Genomic DNA, 18,461 nt, shown 5'->3' on the forward strand with positions numbered 1-18,461 from the left:
CGGGGAAATGCTAGAAGTGCTTCCAGTCGCTAAGTAGCTAGCGATGCTTGTGTTTAAGGAGTTGACAGCCCCCCCGAGGCAACTTACCCTAACCTTAACGGTCACAGAAATTAGTGCCTAAACCTAAGTCATTAAATATATGCATGTCGACCGACTAACCCTACAGCTGCCTCCTTTGTGTTGCAACGCTATTGCAAACTGCAGCGTATCATACACACGCAAAATCGCTGTTAATAGCCACGGTTTTTCCAAAGCGTGTATATGTGACGATCGGGTTTGATAATAACACACTGAAGTCCTGATCAGCACTAAACTACAACTAACCTGATTAATGGATACTGATGGCTGGATAACTGCAACAGTTAACTAAATATGAGAATTATGTGTTCCCTCCAAATAATAAGATAAAAAATACAACAATGAAACTTTAACACCTAAAATAAACCTTACAGTAAAAGTATTTAAACCCTCCCTGGGGTTTGTTTGCCCTGATATCGTCTTTGCAGGCAGTGTGTCCTCCCGTTCCAGGTATGATCCACACAAGCTCCACCTATTAAAATCTCAGGAACCATGTCTAACCTGAGACTGACCATCTCATTACTGAGTGTCATTTGGAGGAACTCCTGCCTGACAGGGTGAATTCAGGGCAACAAGTCCTTGATGATTTGTGAATAAATAAATAATGAAACTCTGTCACAGTTTGGCAGATGAACATGTCTCTGCAGGCTCAGTACCTCGAAGGTGAACGGGTGGGCGTGTTCCCCCAGTTTTTTAATCAGCCGTTCCTGAAGACGAGTCAGACTCTTCTTCTCTTCGGGCAGCGGAGGAAACGCCTGGATGTTCGCCACAAACAGGTCTTTCCGAAACGTCAACCCGAGGACGTCCAGATCCTCACGACCATAACGGAACGCGCAGGTCAGAGTCACGAACACTGACGGGAAAAAACACAAACAAACACATCCTGACACATGAACAATGACTAACAAAAAAATAAAAAAACAAACTGACTCAGACTGACTCAGACTCAGACTGACTCAGACTCAAACTGACTCAGACTCAAACTGACTCAAACTGACTCAGACTCAAACTGACTCAGACTCAGACTGACTCAAACTGACTCAGACTCAAACTGACTCAAACTGACTCAGACTCAAACTGACTCAGACTCAAACTGACTCAAACTGACTCAGACTCAAACTGACTAAAACTGACTCAGACTCAAACTGACTAAAACTGACTCAGACTGACTCAGACTCAAACTCAAACTGACTCAGACTGATTCAGACTGAGACTGACTCAAACTGACTCAGACTCAGACTCAAACTGACTCAGACTCAAACTGACCCAGACTGACTCAGACTCAAACAGACTCAGACTCAAACAGACTCAGACTGACTGAGACTGACTCAGACTCAAACTGACTCAGACTCAAACTGACTCAAACTGACTCAGACTCAAACTGACTCAAACTGACTCAGACTCAAACTGACTCAGACTCAAACTGACTCAGACTCAAACTGACTCAGACTCAAACTGACTCAGACTCAAACTGACTCAAACTGACTCAGACTCAAACTGACTCAAACTGACTCAGACTCAAACTGACTCAAACTCAAACTGACTAAAACTGACTCAGACTCAAACTGACTAAAACTGACTCAGACTGACTCTGACTCAGACTCAAACTGACTCAAACTGACTCAGACTCAAACTGACTAAAACTGACTCAGACTGACTCAGACTCAAACTCAAACTGACTCAGACTGATTCAGACTGAGACTGACTCAAACTGACTCAGACTCAGACTCAAACTGACTCAGACTCAAACTGACCCAGACTGACTCAGACTCAAACAGACTCAGACTCAAACAGACTCAGACTGACTGAGACTGACTCAGACTCAGACTGACTGAGACTGACTCAGACTCAAACAGACTCAGACTCAAACTGACTCAGACTCAAACTGACTCAAACGGACGTGAAAAAAATTAAAGATAGAAGCTAAAGCCTGCCGATCACACAGTACAAGTGAACCACCGCATCCCCCGACAACTGAGACAAAAGACAACAACATTAAGGATCAACAGTGTTCCTGTACAGCTGGTCGGCCTCTGTTCATTATTACAGTCATTAAAAAGCAGAACAGCAGGACTTTATTACGTTACATTCAGTAGGAAGTTAGCCAGCGTTAGCTAACTAACACTAAGAACACAAAAATCACATTAAGAACAATCCACAGCCGACATTTTTCTGGATTTATTTTAGGTTTTGGAAAGAGAATAAATCGTCCTTCTCCTTTCAGCCTCTCTGGTAGCTGCTGTAATTATTACAAGATGCTGCAGGAACAACGTTTGACCAGATCTTAGAAAAACAGCCAGAAAAAGCTAGAAAACGAGCGAGACCTACACTGCGCTGGGCCAGCTGTGTATTCGGGGCGTGGCTTAGCGAAGGGTCAATTATACTTGACTTTGATGGATAATGCTGTTATTGACATTTTGATATGGGAGATGGGAGATATAAAGCCTAACTGGTGTTAGAAATACCAGAAGACACTTTATTTAAATTTTTTATATTTACTGTAAATATCACAAGTCATTCATTTACAAATGTGATTACCTTTTATTTAGCAGTAATTTAAATGTGACAATTTCATTAAAAAATATATTGAAAAGAGATGTTAAAAACAAAAACTACCTTGTTTTATTTTAGTCAAAGTGTTTTAATTAGAGTTATTTTCTATTTAAGATTTGGTGGGGTGTCGTCTCATATTCAGACCAATACGGTATTTGCTAATTGAAGGATCCATGATTGGATAAATAGAAATATAAGACGATGTTAGGACTTTGGGTTGTGTTCATGTTTTTTCCTGTTTTCATGGATTTAGATTTAGTGTCTTGTGTTTCCACTGTTCAGCCTTGTTTGTTCTGATGTTTAGCTTATTTTACTTTGCCTCACTATTTAACGCCTGTGTTTCTGTTCAGCCTTGTCGGTGCATTACTTTGTTTTTGTTGGACTTGTTGATTCTGACGCTGGTTTGTGAGCTCTGGCGTCCTGCGTTTGAGTCCTCAACCTGCGCACACACACTGCAACCTTCTAACAGACGAGCAGTTAAAGACACGTTTATCATTAGATCCAAAAGCTAGAAAATGGAGGAACGTGACGACAAAGTGTTTTGATGAAAATCCTTTTTTTTTAGGAAATATGTATATATTTAATATTATAATATTCTCTTCCTGTATAAACATGTTCAGATTCCCCACCTTTCCTCTCCTTCAGGTACTCCGGGTCGATCAGGACGACGCCATCTGCAGGAAGAAGAGTCAGAAAGTCAACGGCGGATTTTTACCTGCAGCCAGCTGCTTTCACAGACCAGCCAACCGCAGGAACTAAACTAATGAATATTAGTAAATCCTGATCTCACCGACAGGCTCCACCAGGTCCACGTGGTCCACAAAGTCTCTCTTTCCCAGATAGACAGTGAGCTGAGGAGGGAACAAAAAGCCACAAACTGAGTTTGCTTCTTCTTGAGTGTCCACCAACTTTATCTCAGGTATTCACATACTTTTATTAGGGCAGGGGGAATAATTTGAGTCAGTTTGAGTCTGAGTCAGTTTGAGTCTGAGTCAGTTTGAGTCAGTTTGAGTCTGAGTCAGTTTGAGTCAGTTTGAGTCAGTTTGAGTCTGAGTCAGTTTGAGTCTGAGTCAGTTTGAGTCAGTTTGAGTCTGAGTCAGTCTGAGTCTGAGTCAGTTTGAGTCTGAGTCAGTTTGAGTCTGAGTCAGTTTGAGTCTGAGTCAGTTTGAGTCTGAGTCAGTTTCAGTCAGTTTGAGTCTGAGTCAGTTTGAGTCTGAGTCAGTTTGAGTCAGTTTGAGTCTGAGTCAGTTTGAGTCTGAGTCAGTTTCAGTCAGTTTGAGTCTGAGTCAGTTTGAGTCTGAGTCAGTTTGAGTCAGTTTGAGTCTGAGTCAGTTTGAGTCTGAGTCAGTCTGAGTCTGAGTCAGTCTGAGTCAGTCTGAGTCAGTTTGAGTCAGTTTTAATCAGTTTGATTCAGAGTCAGTTTGAGTCAGAGTCAGTTTGAGTCTGACCAGGTTGAACATGAAGAAGAGACTCACCTTTCCATTGGGACTGGCTTTCTTAAACACTCTGAAAATAAAGAGAGGAAGCAGGTCAGTTTCATCCTCAGAGTTCAGTGCGTTTCCTGTGTGTCGATGTCTCAGCCGAGAGACACGAAAGTACTTTTATTGTTGTTATAATTAGATTATCACTGATCAGAAACTCATTTATAATATTAATATATTAACAAAGTGTTCTGTTTCCCCTCGTCTTCACCCTCAACCACCTATTGTTGGAACTTTCAAACTATTTTCCATTTTAACCCCCCCCCCCACAAAGACGCTCTGTAACCGTCTCTGGTACCCTTTGGTGCTGTTTTTGCACCTGCAGGACTCCGTGGTCAAGTTTGCAGGAATAAATATGCAACACATACAAATAAAACATTTGGTTAATGTGGTGAAATGCTCAGTTTGGTTCAGGCATCAAAACTACTTGGTTAGGTTTGTGTTGAAGTAAGCACAGTAGTTATGTAACTATTAACAGAAGTTAAAACTGTCAATGCTGATTATTAGTTTCACACTGGAAACATGAAAAACTAGTTTGTTTGGCGCCTCTTTTACTACGTCATCTGACATCGATCTGACATCGATCTGACATCATGAGCGTTGGAAGTAGGTGGTCCAAAGGGCCACAAACGCCCTGACAATGCAACGGTTCAATCTACAAATGATAACATTTTATTTCATGTTACAAAGAGTGAGTCAGCCTCGCTGTCTGTTAGTTAGTGTTATCTCCTCACTAACGCAGACTCTGGTAACAAGATCTGGAAGTGAGCAAAGCCCAAAGTTCTGTAACGGCTGCAAGAACCAACAGTCTTCATGTTCTCCCCCATCGCAAGTGGACAACAACTGGAACCTGTTCTCCGTGTGCTCGAACCATTTTCCTCCAGACTGCTTTCGAGGAACGTCACAAACCAGGGTTCACTTCAGACCTCAAGGACGGACCGATACTGACCTCAAACTTGAAAACTGTAGGTTTTTTTATGAACTTGGAGATAGCACGTATTGAACGCAGGCCGGAGCGATGTTGCAGGATTTTCTACAGAGGAAGTAATCGTTTGAAGTAATTTAAATAACCACAGCAGAAATATGGATCAGTGCTCAGGGCCGGCGTTACGAGCTGGAAACGCCACCTGCTCTTCTGAAAACGCCAAGCTGGGAGCGCTAGGGTGCGTTTTGAAAGACACTGTGGTTGCTATGATACATAATTTCCGTGGAGGTGATGTGCTGCAAGTAGACTAGCCTACTTAGGCGAATTTTACTGAATGTAAAAATGTCCCCACAAAGTACGTAGGCCTACTTGCTCTGCATGAAGAGACGGATGAAACATGAGGGGACAGACTCCGTACGTGGGTTCATGAAATTTTGCGTGCGAGGAAACACCTCGACGAGTAGGCACATCGTTTTGTTCGAGATGGGATGTGCTGGGTGCGGTGTTTGTCCCGCTGCTCCTGCACAGTGATTGGACGGCTGGGTAAAAACTCAACTCTCGGTGACCAGGAAAAGACGCTCAGCGCCTCGTCACGCTGCTGGCGCTCCCATTGCAATGAATTGAAAAAAGATGCTGGCGTCAGAAAAAAATCGCTTGATGGACACGGCTGAAAGTGGCAGCGTAGGAACTTATACATTTTACTGTTTGCACGGTGCACCATGCACGCAGTTTTTTGTGGCATTACCTTGGTCGGCTTCTTGTTCACATGAGGCCTCTAGTCTCCTGAAAGGCAAACTGACAAGCAAGTGTCCGTGTGTGAAGACTCTGAGGGAAGTCCTTCTGTCAGTCATCACTATCATCATCATCACCTCCTTCAGCAGCTGTTTCCTGTCTCTGAGCTGCTATCTGCCCCCCCCCCCGTGTTAATGTTGTAATGTTGTAATAAATTAGCTGCTGAGGCTCCATTAGCTTTCAGCTTCCTCCTGAATGGACCTTTATCTATCAGCAGTATCAGGATGCCGTTTTAGCGGAAACCGCCGGGACTCCTGGGAGCTTGCTCAGCACACAGTTACCAGCTCGCCATCGTCTCTGCAATTAGTCCGATTTAATTTGAGCACAGAGTCAAAATCAAAAATCAAACACAGCCTCTGTTAATGTGTACTTTAATCACATAAGACATTTAGCAATCAGCAAGTCTCAAACCTTCTGGTCCCTAAACTTTATTTACTTAACATTTATTTAATTATTAATAAAAAATTAATTAATTAAATTTAACTCTGTAATTTTTTGGAAAATCATTATCTTTTTTGTTTGGCTAATGTATCAGTTAATTTAATGATGCTGATTATTTAAAAAAATATTCATTTATTTATTTCTTAGATTTAAACACAGGAAAAGTCTAGAAATACATGGGGGAAAAAATCCACTCGGAGATCAGCTGATTGTATTAAATATGCAAATCCAATAATTAGCCAGCAGAAAATATCATGTAAGGGAAACTAAATGATTTGAATTATGTTTAGTTATGTCTAATTTATTTTCTATATAAAGAAATCAAAGCTTTGCCCTCAGAGACAGTAAAGAGCCTGTTAGCTTCACTGTCTGAGCACTTAGATTCACTGGCCAGAGTCCAACAACACAGAGAGGAAGAGAAAGGAAGAGCAGCAACACTAAACACGATTAAAGATTCATTCAGTTAGCCGAACATTTAGAGGAGAGGGAACAGCCAGCAGTCAAAGGTGTGGCCAGAGCTTAATAACTCCAAAATAAATCGTGTTTGTTACTCTGAGCAGATTTACAGTTTGACGTTTTATGTGACGAGCGAACAGAAAGGAGACGCCGAGGAGTCTGTGTAGAGATCTGATGTTTGTAGAGTCAAAAACCTTTTCAATGACAAGAACAAGGCCAACAATAAGAAACTACACAAACCAAAACCACAACTAAATGTAGTTTAATCAACAAATAAAAGCTAAGCCATAACGAGAAGGTGACCGATGAACTAAAACTACAAAAATCCGCAGCTCACGGTGCATTCAGGTGCTCCTCGGATGGTCCCATTTCCTGAGCTGTGAAGTTGTTCTTAAGACTTCAGTGTTCGTTCATGTGCTCTTAATGTGGAATCAACATGGATGCTGCTACAAAGATGTGTTGGATTAACATAATCAGAGCAGATAAACAACACGCAGACATCCAGTTAACTCTACACAGACAGCAAACTAACCGTTATAACCAGATTACATGTTTGCAAAATATGTCAACACGTTCTCATCTCAATGCATCATAACTGACGCTTTCAGACAGTGTGACAAAGCGTAAGGATTTTACGGTAAAGGTACCCTTCAGCGTCCGTATGAAACACCCCCGTTTCCTACGTTGCAGCAACACACGGGAGGCTGACCCCACCTGTTAGCACATCGGCCGTGAGTCCGATGTGCGCAGCTGTAGGGTTAGCCGGTCGACATGCATACATTCAGTGACTTAGGTTTAGGTACTAACATTCCTGATGGTTGTGGTGAGGGTAGGAGCTGAATATGTATATGCAATACGTGATTTAGCACAAATTAAAAGTTTCTAACCATCAACCATGTTGTCTGCCATGTTTCTACATGTAAGACGTCAACAACTCGGCAACTCCTGTACCAAAGTTTTCTTCGACTTAACTTCAGCAGATTCATCTTTGACCATATTTGCGGGGTGGTGATGGAGCAGTGGATAAGACACATGCCTTTGATGTGAGAGACCCGGGTTTGAATCCACTGTGAGACACCAATGTGTCGCTGAGCAAGACACTTAACCCCTCGTTGCTCCAGAGGCGTGCGACCTCTGACATAGCAATTATAAGTCGCTTTGGATAAAAGGGTCAGATAAATGTAAATCATATTTACAGAGATTTTGCAATGATGTGGAGAATGTGGTATTTTGATTTTATAGAAGTGAAAGAAAAGTACTTTATAATACATTTATTAATTATAATGGAAAAATTCCACATTCAAAAATGGAAATTCAGCAGTAAAAAAAAATGACGTTGTACCTATTATCCATCAGGTTGTTCATTATATTAATTTAATTTCTAAATCCAACAAAAAAGAGGCTGAAAACATCTGGTCCTCCTTTAATATCTTTATATAATATAGACTACCCCAGGTAAAGTTTTTATTGTTTGTGTCTTCTTATATATTTGTATACTTCTTTATGTCCCATGTACACTTTATTCCTCTTTTTGCAATAAAGATTTAAGGAGCAAAAAATTATTCTGATTATTCCGACACCGCATGAAAGCACCATCAGTCACCGCTCACCCCTCCCTTTGCAAGCGAGCAGGAGAAGCTAGTGTTGTAGTCAAGACCGCCCAACCCAGTCAAGACCAAGACCAGAGTTTATCGAGACTGAGTCGAGACCAAGACCAGTTTACCACATTACATGACGCACAATAAAATGTGAAACGAGATCAGAGGTACCCATTAAAACACCCACATACAAACACCAAGAGCTGAAATCAACATAAGCATCTTTATTCAACGCTCCATTTCCATGCTGACCATCGCGGGGAGGACAGGCGTTAACGGTAACAACACTTTTTTAATTAGGGTTATTGGTTGCATTTGCAGCAATACATTTTACACCCAATCAAAGTTCGGATGTTAACAAATAAATCAGACGATGCAAAAGCAATTTATTAATATTCTTCTTGAAATAAAATGTCCGAGACGAGACCAAAACCATCAGAAAGTGGTCTTAAGACAGGTCTCAAGTACTACAGCGCTAGAAGAAACTAACTACGCTCTGTCGGCTCTGAGCTAAATAACACGTGTGGTCGTCGATTTGTCTAAATTTTACTTCTCTTCTTACTTCTAAGAAACCAAACAACGACTTCTTCTTCTTTGTACATATCACCACAGTGACGAAACGCGCTCTGTAGAGCAGTTTGTCCGTTTGGGCTACTGTAGAAACATGGTGGTGCAACATGTTGACGTCCATGTAAGAGGCCATGCGGTGTCTGTAGATAAAAATGGCCCCTTCTAAGGTAGTGGAACCTCTCTGCTGGAACGAGGTGGAGTTACTCGGCTCAGATCCACCAGCCGCCTCCATCAGACCAGACAGTGTTCTGCTCCACACACACTTGTTGTACCTATACTATACTTGAGTATTTCCATTGTGTACTACTTTTACACCTCTACTCCACTATATTTATTTGATTACTTTAATTACTTTGTAGATTCAGATAAATAATGCAAAATATAATAAATTACATATGAGGTAATGTTATAAACCTATAAAAGGAACATTCACATTCCACATCTCATCAGTTCAGAAGTGGATTTAAGATGTTTTATGTTGCTTGTTGCTGAAGTTTCACATGTAAAGGCTGGAAGCTTCTCTAAATGAAGTGCTTCTAAAGAGCTGCTCATCCGATCGATCAGGATGCTCTGACGGAGGGAACACTAACTGACTGATCAATATCTGATTGTTGTGTCAGCTCGCCGCCTGAAGACTCCCCCGATACTGAAACTACAGACTCACACCTGACTCCTGAAGGCCACCACATCACGACACCAGAGGGTTCTGATCTCTCAGCAGGTTTCTGCTTGTTCCTACCAAAACAGAAGCAATGAAAAGTTTCAGATCCAAGAACGGTTTGAAAAAGAGCCGCCGCTCCAAAGGAAGATGGTTATTGTTTAAAGTTAAACTGGGCGTCTGGGCTTTGTTCCTGTGGCTCCCAGTTCTCAAGCTGCCTTAAAGACAACACGGGACCCTCCATCCTCAGATCTGTCAGATAAACAGCACGATGGGAACCAGGCTAACACTCTGCAGCCATGCTAGCAGCTCTGTGAGGCTGTACTAATGCTGCATTCATGTGCGCCTCGGATTCTCCCATTTCCTGAGCTTAAAGTTGAAATGTGGAAATGACATGGACGCTTTCGTACAGCGTCTGGGGGATGGTTGTGATGTTTGGGACAGCTGGACAAACAAGCTTAAGGCACCGATACGCTCCTTAATCTGAGGGATGCTACTTTCAGGGACAATAATTAGTGTTTCCTGTATTGCCTGTTCCGCCCAGCAACAACAACAGCCTGGTAACATGCTTCAGGTTTTGGCCAATCAGAAGACAGTGGGCTTTGAGAGGGGGGGCCTTAAAGAGACAGGAGCATCTACAGCTTGTTTCAGACAGAGGCTGAAATGAAGGCCTACATGAAGAGACAGTATAAGATAGAAAATCCTTTTTTTGAGCAAAGCTGCCATACAGGAGCCACAGAACTACAATATAAGACTGGAAAAGCAGAATAATAGGTCTGCTTTAATTAAAAAAAAGAGTATCTTTTAGAGTATCCTTAAACGAGCAGTAAAGCTGGATATCGTCTGCATACAGATGTTAAAATTCGTCACTGAACTGCCTGATTTTCTGTCCTAAAGGGAATAAATACAGAAGGAACAGAACAGGTCCAAGACAGAACCCTGAGGTACCCCACATGACAACCCTGCAGTTTCAGACATGATTCATAAAAATACTAAAACATCTGCCAGAAAGGTGAAATGAAATCCTGAAGGGGGACATGAAGGTCTGAACCACGTTTCATCACAATCTATCCATCAGATGCTGAGATGTTTCAGTCTAGACCAAAGTGATGGACAGAGAGAGAGAGAAACCTCCGGAGGGACGGCCTCCGGACATAAGACGTCTTTGGATTCGACAGCTGGACCAGGAGGACAGTTACAAGACGGAGAAATACAAACAGAATGACTTTCAACTTAAAGGTGGTTTCTAGGACCCTCAGGATGAGTTCAACTTTGACAAACATCGTTTGTAATTTTCAGCGAAGACTGAAGCTGGAACTCATCCTCCAGTGTTGCGTCTCGTCTTGTCGTCCTGTATTCTTTTATTAGTTCATGATTACTAACGAAGACTCATCAGCGTTCACGCGTTGCCCTGCTGCTTCATTCTCTGACAAGTTTAAAAATCGCCCTGAGTTGCTGATCACATGACTGTCACTGGGTTTATTTAACAAGGAGGTGGGAGGACAAAAACACAAATAGGATTTAAAGAGGTACTAAAACTAATGATAACATAATAAAAAGTGATTAACCAATTAATTCTAACCTCATGCCCTAAATATAAAATTTTCCCAAACATTTCCCAAATATCCCCCGAATTAAAATTTAAATCAGACTCACAGAAACTCCCGTTTACTGTGAGAAATGCCAGAATGCCAAATCATTGCAGCAAAATCTCTCTCCTCATGCCACAAAATGAGGAGAACCAGTGAAAACTCAGACTAGACTAATAAATAAAAGGAAATAATTGTATTGTAAAATTGTCAAATTACTATTATTTTCATTGTTTGTTTTTAGTAATTGTTCCTTTATTTATTTTTTTGTCTATTAATACACACACACGCGCATGTACTGTTTTATGTATTTGTGTTTTATTTTTAATATTTATTTATTTTTTACACACAAACACACAATTTCACTGTTTTATTTACATATTTAATGAAATGTATTAAATTAATTGTTCTTTTGTAATTTATTTGTAGTTTTGGCAATACTGTTGTATGTATTTGAGACAACTTAAAGTAATGCATATGCAAATAAAGTTCTACTTACTAGAAAAGTACAAACATCTGATATTAAATACAAATGTGTATCAACACACTCACTTTATATTTCATATGACAGAAACTGCAAAGATGTTTTCTGCCTTTCTATTAGATTTGAAAAAAACTCTTTTGACAGGAAACGAGAGACTGAAGACAAAAAACGAGTGTTTGCATGAAAATTCATGGTGATGTAATGTTCCATTCTCTCATTATCCTTTTTACATTTTGTTCGAGTCAAGATTTCAGAACACTGATTTCCCATCAGTCCGAGGGTATTTAACTCAAACCTACTCATGTTCCACCTTCTTCCTGTTTTTGTGCTGTAAAAGTGCTTTGAGTGGTCGAAAAGACTAGAAAGGCGCTATACAAATACGGAGCATTTACATTTACATTCATTTTATATTTACCATTTTTTAAACTTTGTTCTATTTTCTGTCGTTACGTTTGTCTCTATAAAGAAAAAGATCTTCTTCACTCTGCTGACAACAAACACATTAAAGTCATTAAAAAGTAATCAGAGAAAGTTTCGCCGGAGATCCAAACACACGAAGGGCGTGTGCTGATCTGCTCAATATTTAGTGTTTATTGTTCAGGCTGTAGAGACGACATCTACTTCCTGTCTGTGCTGACGTTTCTCTCATTTTGTTCTGTTGAAGGCCTTTGTGTGGAGTTTCTCACTGACTGAATCGAAGCTCAGAGTCATTCAGACATTTTTGACGTTCCTCCTTAAACGTCCTAGCTGTCTCATTGTGTCCTCCTCATCATGAATAACTGAAGTTTCTGCAGGAGGTTTGGTGTGAATGTGCGGCAGCGGCAGCAGAGCTGAGCTGCTCTGTATGTCTGACAGATCACGGCGAGCTCATTAATATTCTCCTGACACGAGCGGCTCAGATCATTCAGCCTGCAAACACAGAAACACACTCAGATACAAGACGACATCGCAGAGAGCAGAAACGTGAACCACAACAAGCTTCACACAGCGTTTCTGTTAAAAACATCTTTCTGCAGCATTAAGCAGTGAAACTCCTGCAACACGACGGCTCAGGCAAGACAGAAACAAAGTTCAGTTTTATATGAGCGAGGCGCCATCTTTAATACATGCACGGATCCAGTGGGTCAGGATCCACTTCCCAGAGTCAACAACAACAACTCTCTAGAAAAGCTGTTTTATGACTTTCTGTCCACAGACGGACGTCATGCCGGCTCCTGACTGAGCAGTCCATCAAATCAAACAATACCGCCAGACAACAGCTGTTCACACGCAGCTGGAAACTGAGGCCGCAAAAACAGAGTTTTAAAACTAATACGATCTCCGTCCACAGCAGCGTTTTAGCTGCGTATCAGAGTTGATCTCCGTCTACATTAAAACATCTGAAAATACACATCTAGTGGTTGTTCACGTACACTGGTCATGCAAGCAGATGGTCTGTTCCGTAGGTACAGAAGATTTTGCAAAAGAAAAAAAGTAATACAGACGAAGAACCGTTCCACATTTATTTTGCATGGACCAATAACGAGCTGGGACTGTTACTGAATGTAACACGGGAGCTAAAAGCGGCGGTGGCGGTGGAAAACAGACTGGGAGTCGTTGCAAAGTAAACGGCGACTTGCAAAAGGTCTCGCAGCGGTTGATCCTGAGGTGTAGTTTTTTGCTTTCAGTCAAGGTTGAACAGGCCTTCGGGAGTTTTCCCGGACAACTTGGCCGATAAACCTGTACAGACAACACAGTCTCACTCCCTACTCGTCAAATGTCTGACGCATGGTCAAGGCCCTTTGTCGTCGCTTTTTAAAGACTTGGGTAGCCCTTTTGCATCAATTATTGACGTTTAGGGATCTACAGTCAAGTTAGCAACGCTTAGCAACAATAAATATGCAATATCCGGTTACACTTTCAAGATAAAACGTAACGTTTCGATACATTGCCATGTTGAAACGCGCATAATTAAAGTCGTGAAACGTTGCAGTTTCGTTAGGTTTAGGCACAGAAAGTACTTGGTTAAGGTTAGGAAAAGATCATGGTTTGGGTTAAAATAGCTATGTATGTCAATTAAGACTTAAGTTAACTAACGTTAATGTCAATTTACCTCACTCGCCTAAATAAAAACATTTAATGTTTTGTTTCGCACGGGACACAAACCCTGTTCTCCTGCTTCAAGGTCCGGGTTCTGGCCCTCTATCCACCCCAATCACCTCCTTACTTCGTCTTTTTTCTTAAATATCATACTTGCCTTTACCATCAAAAACTGACACAACAGGGCTTCCCTCAATACGTCGAACTATGACGTCAAAGGGATCCCTAGTGCGTCACAAACTGACGATTATGGCTCTTGACCAAGCGTCCATATGTGACGACTTGGGAGTGAGACCGGGTTGGTACAGAATCACAATAGGGATAAAAAAACTGCAGTTGAAAATCGATTGTTGGTTACTAACCAGCACAAACATGCTGTTACGTTTTCCATGCATCTTGTATCAGCAGAGTGAGTTTCTGCAGCGATAAACACGCCTGGGAGTTTGTTTATTGGTCATCTTACGTATTAGAAATTATTGTGTTATTATTGAAATGACCTCTTGAGGGTTTTTGCCTTGCAGTATCGTTTTATTCCATGAGTCTTGCCTGGCTCCGGCTAATTTAAATCCCAGATGCATGATCCGGACATCCATTTATTGTAACTCAGGGCTCAGCTGAGGTGATGAATACATGGTGTTTCTACTCTTAAATTCAATTTTAATGATTTTAATGGCTCACTTCGACCGTAGCTGTATTAAATTCTGAAGAATGCAGAAATAAAGGATTCTAAAGAGACTGATGCTTTGTCCAGAGAGCAGGCTTCCCAGGGACAAATTCCCGGGCCTATTTTCTTTTGCCCCAGTCCGCCCCTGCAAGCAGTAGATCTTCCTGTTGCTGATCGACCACAGCTTCGACACGGTGTTGCTTCTGGTTCTGACTTAAAATAAACTGAAGCGGCTTGTAGAGGCAGGGTAACTGCTGCAAGCTGACAGGAAGATTTGCTGCAGATGAACTGAGCATCCACTCAACTTAAACATGTTTCCATATCAGAACAAAAAAGATCTGTTCGGAGCCGGGATCAATAAACAGCCCCTCCCTCATTACCACCAGGTCAGACTGTGGTTGTACTGGGCAGCTTCCAGCTGTGAATGTGATCCAACAGAGAGGCTTCCTCTCACAGAGACTTCCCTGAATAAATAAAGATTATGTGCTCAGATTACTAATATGTGTTCTGGATGTAATGTCATATATGTCTCCCCCTGTAGAGGGCAGCGTTCAGCGCGGTGCGAAGAAGACGAAGAAGAAGTCACTCATGAAACTGAGCTTTTGTGAACTGGATTAGATCAACAGATCCAACTCAAACTGGATCCAGGGATCCACAGAGAGACTGCAGGTGGAACCTGAGCTCAGGAACGGGTCCATTTTTCTGCATTAATCTGGTTTTTGGCTGCAGGGGTTTCAAATGACAGTCCACCATTTTGGTTCAGACTGAAATGTCTCCACAACTATCCCACAGATGGAGATCAGATCTTCGCCTCAGGATGAATCCTACCGACCCTCGTGATCCTCTGGCGCGTCACAGAATTAGGGTCACATTCATTTTTTAAACATTTATTTTGCATTTTGAGAGTAACGATGAGAATAAAGTTAAACTTCTTCAGTCCGTCAGATGACGTTAGAGCGAGGATTCATCATGGCAGCTGACTCGACTGTTACGTGATTTAAGGAGTTGACTTCATTCTCAAAATGCTAAATAAATAAAAAATCTTTTTTCCCTTAATGTAGCCCCAGTACTTCGTCGTACCTTCATGAGTGTGATGAAAAGAACTTTTTCTAACAAGCATTCGAGCGGTCAGATTTGTGTTCTTGTTTAACGCAAACAACATTTAACAAACATAAAAACTAGTTAGTCCCTTCGGCGGCCATGTTGTTTCTCTTCAGGTCTCCTGCTGCACTGAAACAGTTGAACACACTGTGTGATCACAGCGTCGCGTGTGATCTCCGTCACTGTGTCTACCGGCCAATAAAACCTCTGGATTCGAACCATTTTAAGATCTCAGCGAGATCAGCTGATGCTGTTTCTGACCTGAACAAACAGATCGATCAAAACACGACTAAAATGAAGAAATTAGACCTGCGTGAAAGGAAAGGAGCCGCTGGCAGAGCTGAGAGCTTGGTGATTAATAAATGAGCAATTAGTAATGTAATTATTATGCTTAAAGACAAACTGATTACACACGTTTCCTGTGTGCACTATCAAAATAAAAGGCAGGAAAAAAATGACCTTAAAAGCAGGAAACCGAGTCAGGCTGCGTGAGGTTCTGACAGAACGTTATGTAATGTTACAACAACACAGTGTGTGGTTCTCCTAGCAGAACACACACACATACACACACACACACGCCTCTGTTTCTGTGTTTAAAGATTCTCTGAGGAACCACACACACAAACAGCTCTGCATGAAAACACACACACACTCAATCTTACCTGGTTCCTTTATCCACCATCCTGACACCAGCGAGCTGACAGCAACCGGACGAAGAGATGATGGAGGAGGAGGAGGAGGATGGAGGGATGCCGTCACCGTGGAAACTGAGGGGAGGCTCGCTCTCTCGCTCTCTCTCTCTCTCAGGAAGTCGTCGTCATGCCGTCAGATTCTCCTCAGCGGGAGGAAAAACCTCCATCTGAGCTTCAACTGAATGACTGAATCCACCACTCTGCTCCTCCTCCTCTTTAACTCACTCCCTCCCTCCTCTCTCTCTGGGTCTCTCCCTCCTCTCTCTCTCCTTCCTCCTCCTCTTTAACGCCCCCCCACATCAGACTCATTAGCAGTAAAATGTGTTAAAACATAAAAACAGCCAGAGGACAGATTTTATTTTGGTCTCTGACATTAATTTCCCTGCTGGACTCAGACATCCATCCGACCTTCAGTGAATAAATATGTTAAGATGGTAAATTAAAGATGAATATATAAATATTAATTCATAATTTGTCTCTAAACATCTGAATTTTTTCAGAATCAGAAGTCAAACTGCGTCACAGAGCAAAAAACGACCTGCAGAGGGAAACAGAGCTTCGGTACGGAGTCTGAAATGTGCCAAAATTTCAGTGCATAATTATTATATATTTTGTATATATATATATTTTTTAAAATTATTATTAACATTAGTATTATTATTATTCATATTATTATAACCTTTATTTAACCAGGAGAGTCCCATTGAGAATCTCTTTTGCAAGGGTGACCTGGCCAAGACAGGCAGCAGCACATGTCAAATAAAAAAACACATAGGTACAGACAGGCAGACAACACAGATGGATAATGAGCTCACATTTCAAAAGAGAAATTTTGATTCAGCTTCACAATTTAAAAACATTTACATCTTAATGAGTCTGCCTCTTCGTTGCGATCTTCGTTGTTACACTTATTTACAACACGGTCATAAAACTTTAAAAGACACAAAACATCTCAGCTGAAACTGAACAGAATCTGGTAAAACACTAAACCAATTAACTAGTATTAACTGTAACGTTAGCTGCATGTGCCGTCACAGCGGCAGGAGAACTCTGCTTAAAGACCTTCTACTTCTTTGAAAGTTACAGCCATGCAAATATGCAATGGTTCAACCAGCCAGCAGTTCAGCTCCCAGCCAATTTGTTATTGAACGATTCTTTGTTGTCTCACTGTCTCCACCTGTTGGACCGGTGGAGCTGGTGATGGCTAATTTTGAGATGTAAACAGGTTGTAGTTGAATAAAGTTGGAGCTCAAAGAATCAGTGTGTCGAACAAATTAGAATAATGACTGTTGCACTAAGAAATAAACTATTAAATTAGCTCTCATTTTAAGATCCATATAAAACACTCTTTCTGTGGTTAATTTCAGTTGAAGTTTATTAAATGCTTAAAAAACAAAAACTAATTTATTAGCTCATTTCAAATATTTAACAATAATTTGTTAGTCTTGCAGATTTTGAATGAAGCTTTGTGACTGTGCTGGAACATTTACATGCACATTTTCAAAATGTTCACATCGACTAAATAATCAAACGTTCTTTCTCATGAATGAAGATCCAAACTCAGTAGAGAAGTCCGATCTCCTCCAAAGGTATACAGAACAAAGAGGAGGAACACTTGTCCTGATGGTGGCGGTGAAGGGTTCAAATTTTAGGACATTTTATTTTGAAAAACTCCTGTAAAGAGGTCACTTTTCTCCTCTCAGGACTGGGCTGCTGATCTTACAGCTGTACTTCATACATCATACAGTATCTCATAAAAGTGAGTCCACCCCTCATGTTTGTGTAAATATGTCATTATATCTTTTCATGTGACAACACTGAAGAAATGACATTTTGCTCCAATGTAAAGTAGTGTACAGTGTAAATTTGCTGTACCCTCAAAAAAAATTTCACTTAGGGGTGTCCTCACTTTTGTTGCCAGCGGTTTAGACATTAATGGCTGTGTGATGTTATTTTGACGGGACAGCAGATTTACACTGTTATACAAGCTGCACGTTCACTACTTTACACTATTATTATAAGCTGTACGCTCACTACTTTACACTATTATTACAAGCTGCACGCTCACTACTTTACACTGTTATACAAGCTGTACACTCACTACTTTACACTATTATTACAAGCTGCACGCTCACTACTTTACACTGTTATACAAGCTGTACGCTCACTACTTTACACTATTATAAGCTGCACGCTCACTACTTTACACTGTTATACAAGCTGTACGCTCACTACTTTACACTATTATTACAAGCTGCACGCTCACTACTTTACACTGTTATACAAGCTGTACGCTCACT

At 41.1% G+C, this 18,461-nt stretch overlaps 1 protein-coding gene across 2 annotated transcripts in view; it reads right to left on the reverse strand.

Moving 5' to 3' along the window:
- The window catches only part of arrb1 (arrestin, beta 1), a 33,442-nt gene extending 17,043 nt beyond the window's left edge, over positions 1-16,399 (reverse strand). For both annotated transcript variants that reach the window (XM_038694341.1, XM_038694340.1), the window contains exons 1-5: positions 16,132-16,399; positions 4,107-4,137; positions 3,422-3,482; positions 3,261-3,305; positions 735-931 (exon numbers count right to left, since the gene is read on the reverse strand). In XM_038694341.1, the coding sequence (XP_038550269.1) occupies positions 735-931; positions 3,261-3,305; positions 3,422-3,482; positions 4,107-4,137; positions 16,132-16,151 (354 nt within the window). In that variant the 5' untranslated portion in view covers positions 16,152-16,399. The remainder of the gene's footprint in view (positions 1-734; positions 932-3,260; positions 3,306-3,421; positions 3,483-4,106; positions 4,138-16,131) is intronic.
- Between the last annotated feature and the right edge of the window lie 2,062 nt (positions 16,400-18,461).

This window comes from Micropterus salmoides, unplaced genomic scaffold, assembly GCF_014851395.1.
Source record: "Micropterus salmoides isolate LMB-PRFRI ecotype aquatic unplaced genomic scaffold, ASM1485139v1 Ms_hic_scaffold_3, whole genome shotgun sequence".
Classification (NCBI taxonomy): Eukaryota; Metazoa; Chordata; class Actinopteri; order Centrarchiformes; family Centrarchidae; genus Micropterus; species Micropterus salmoides.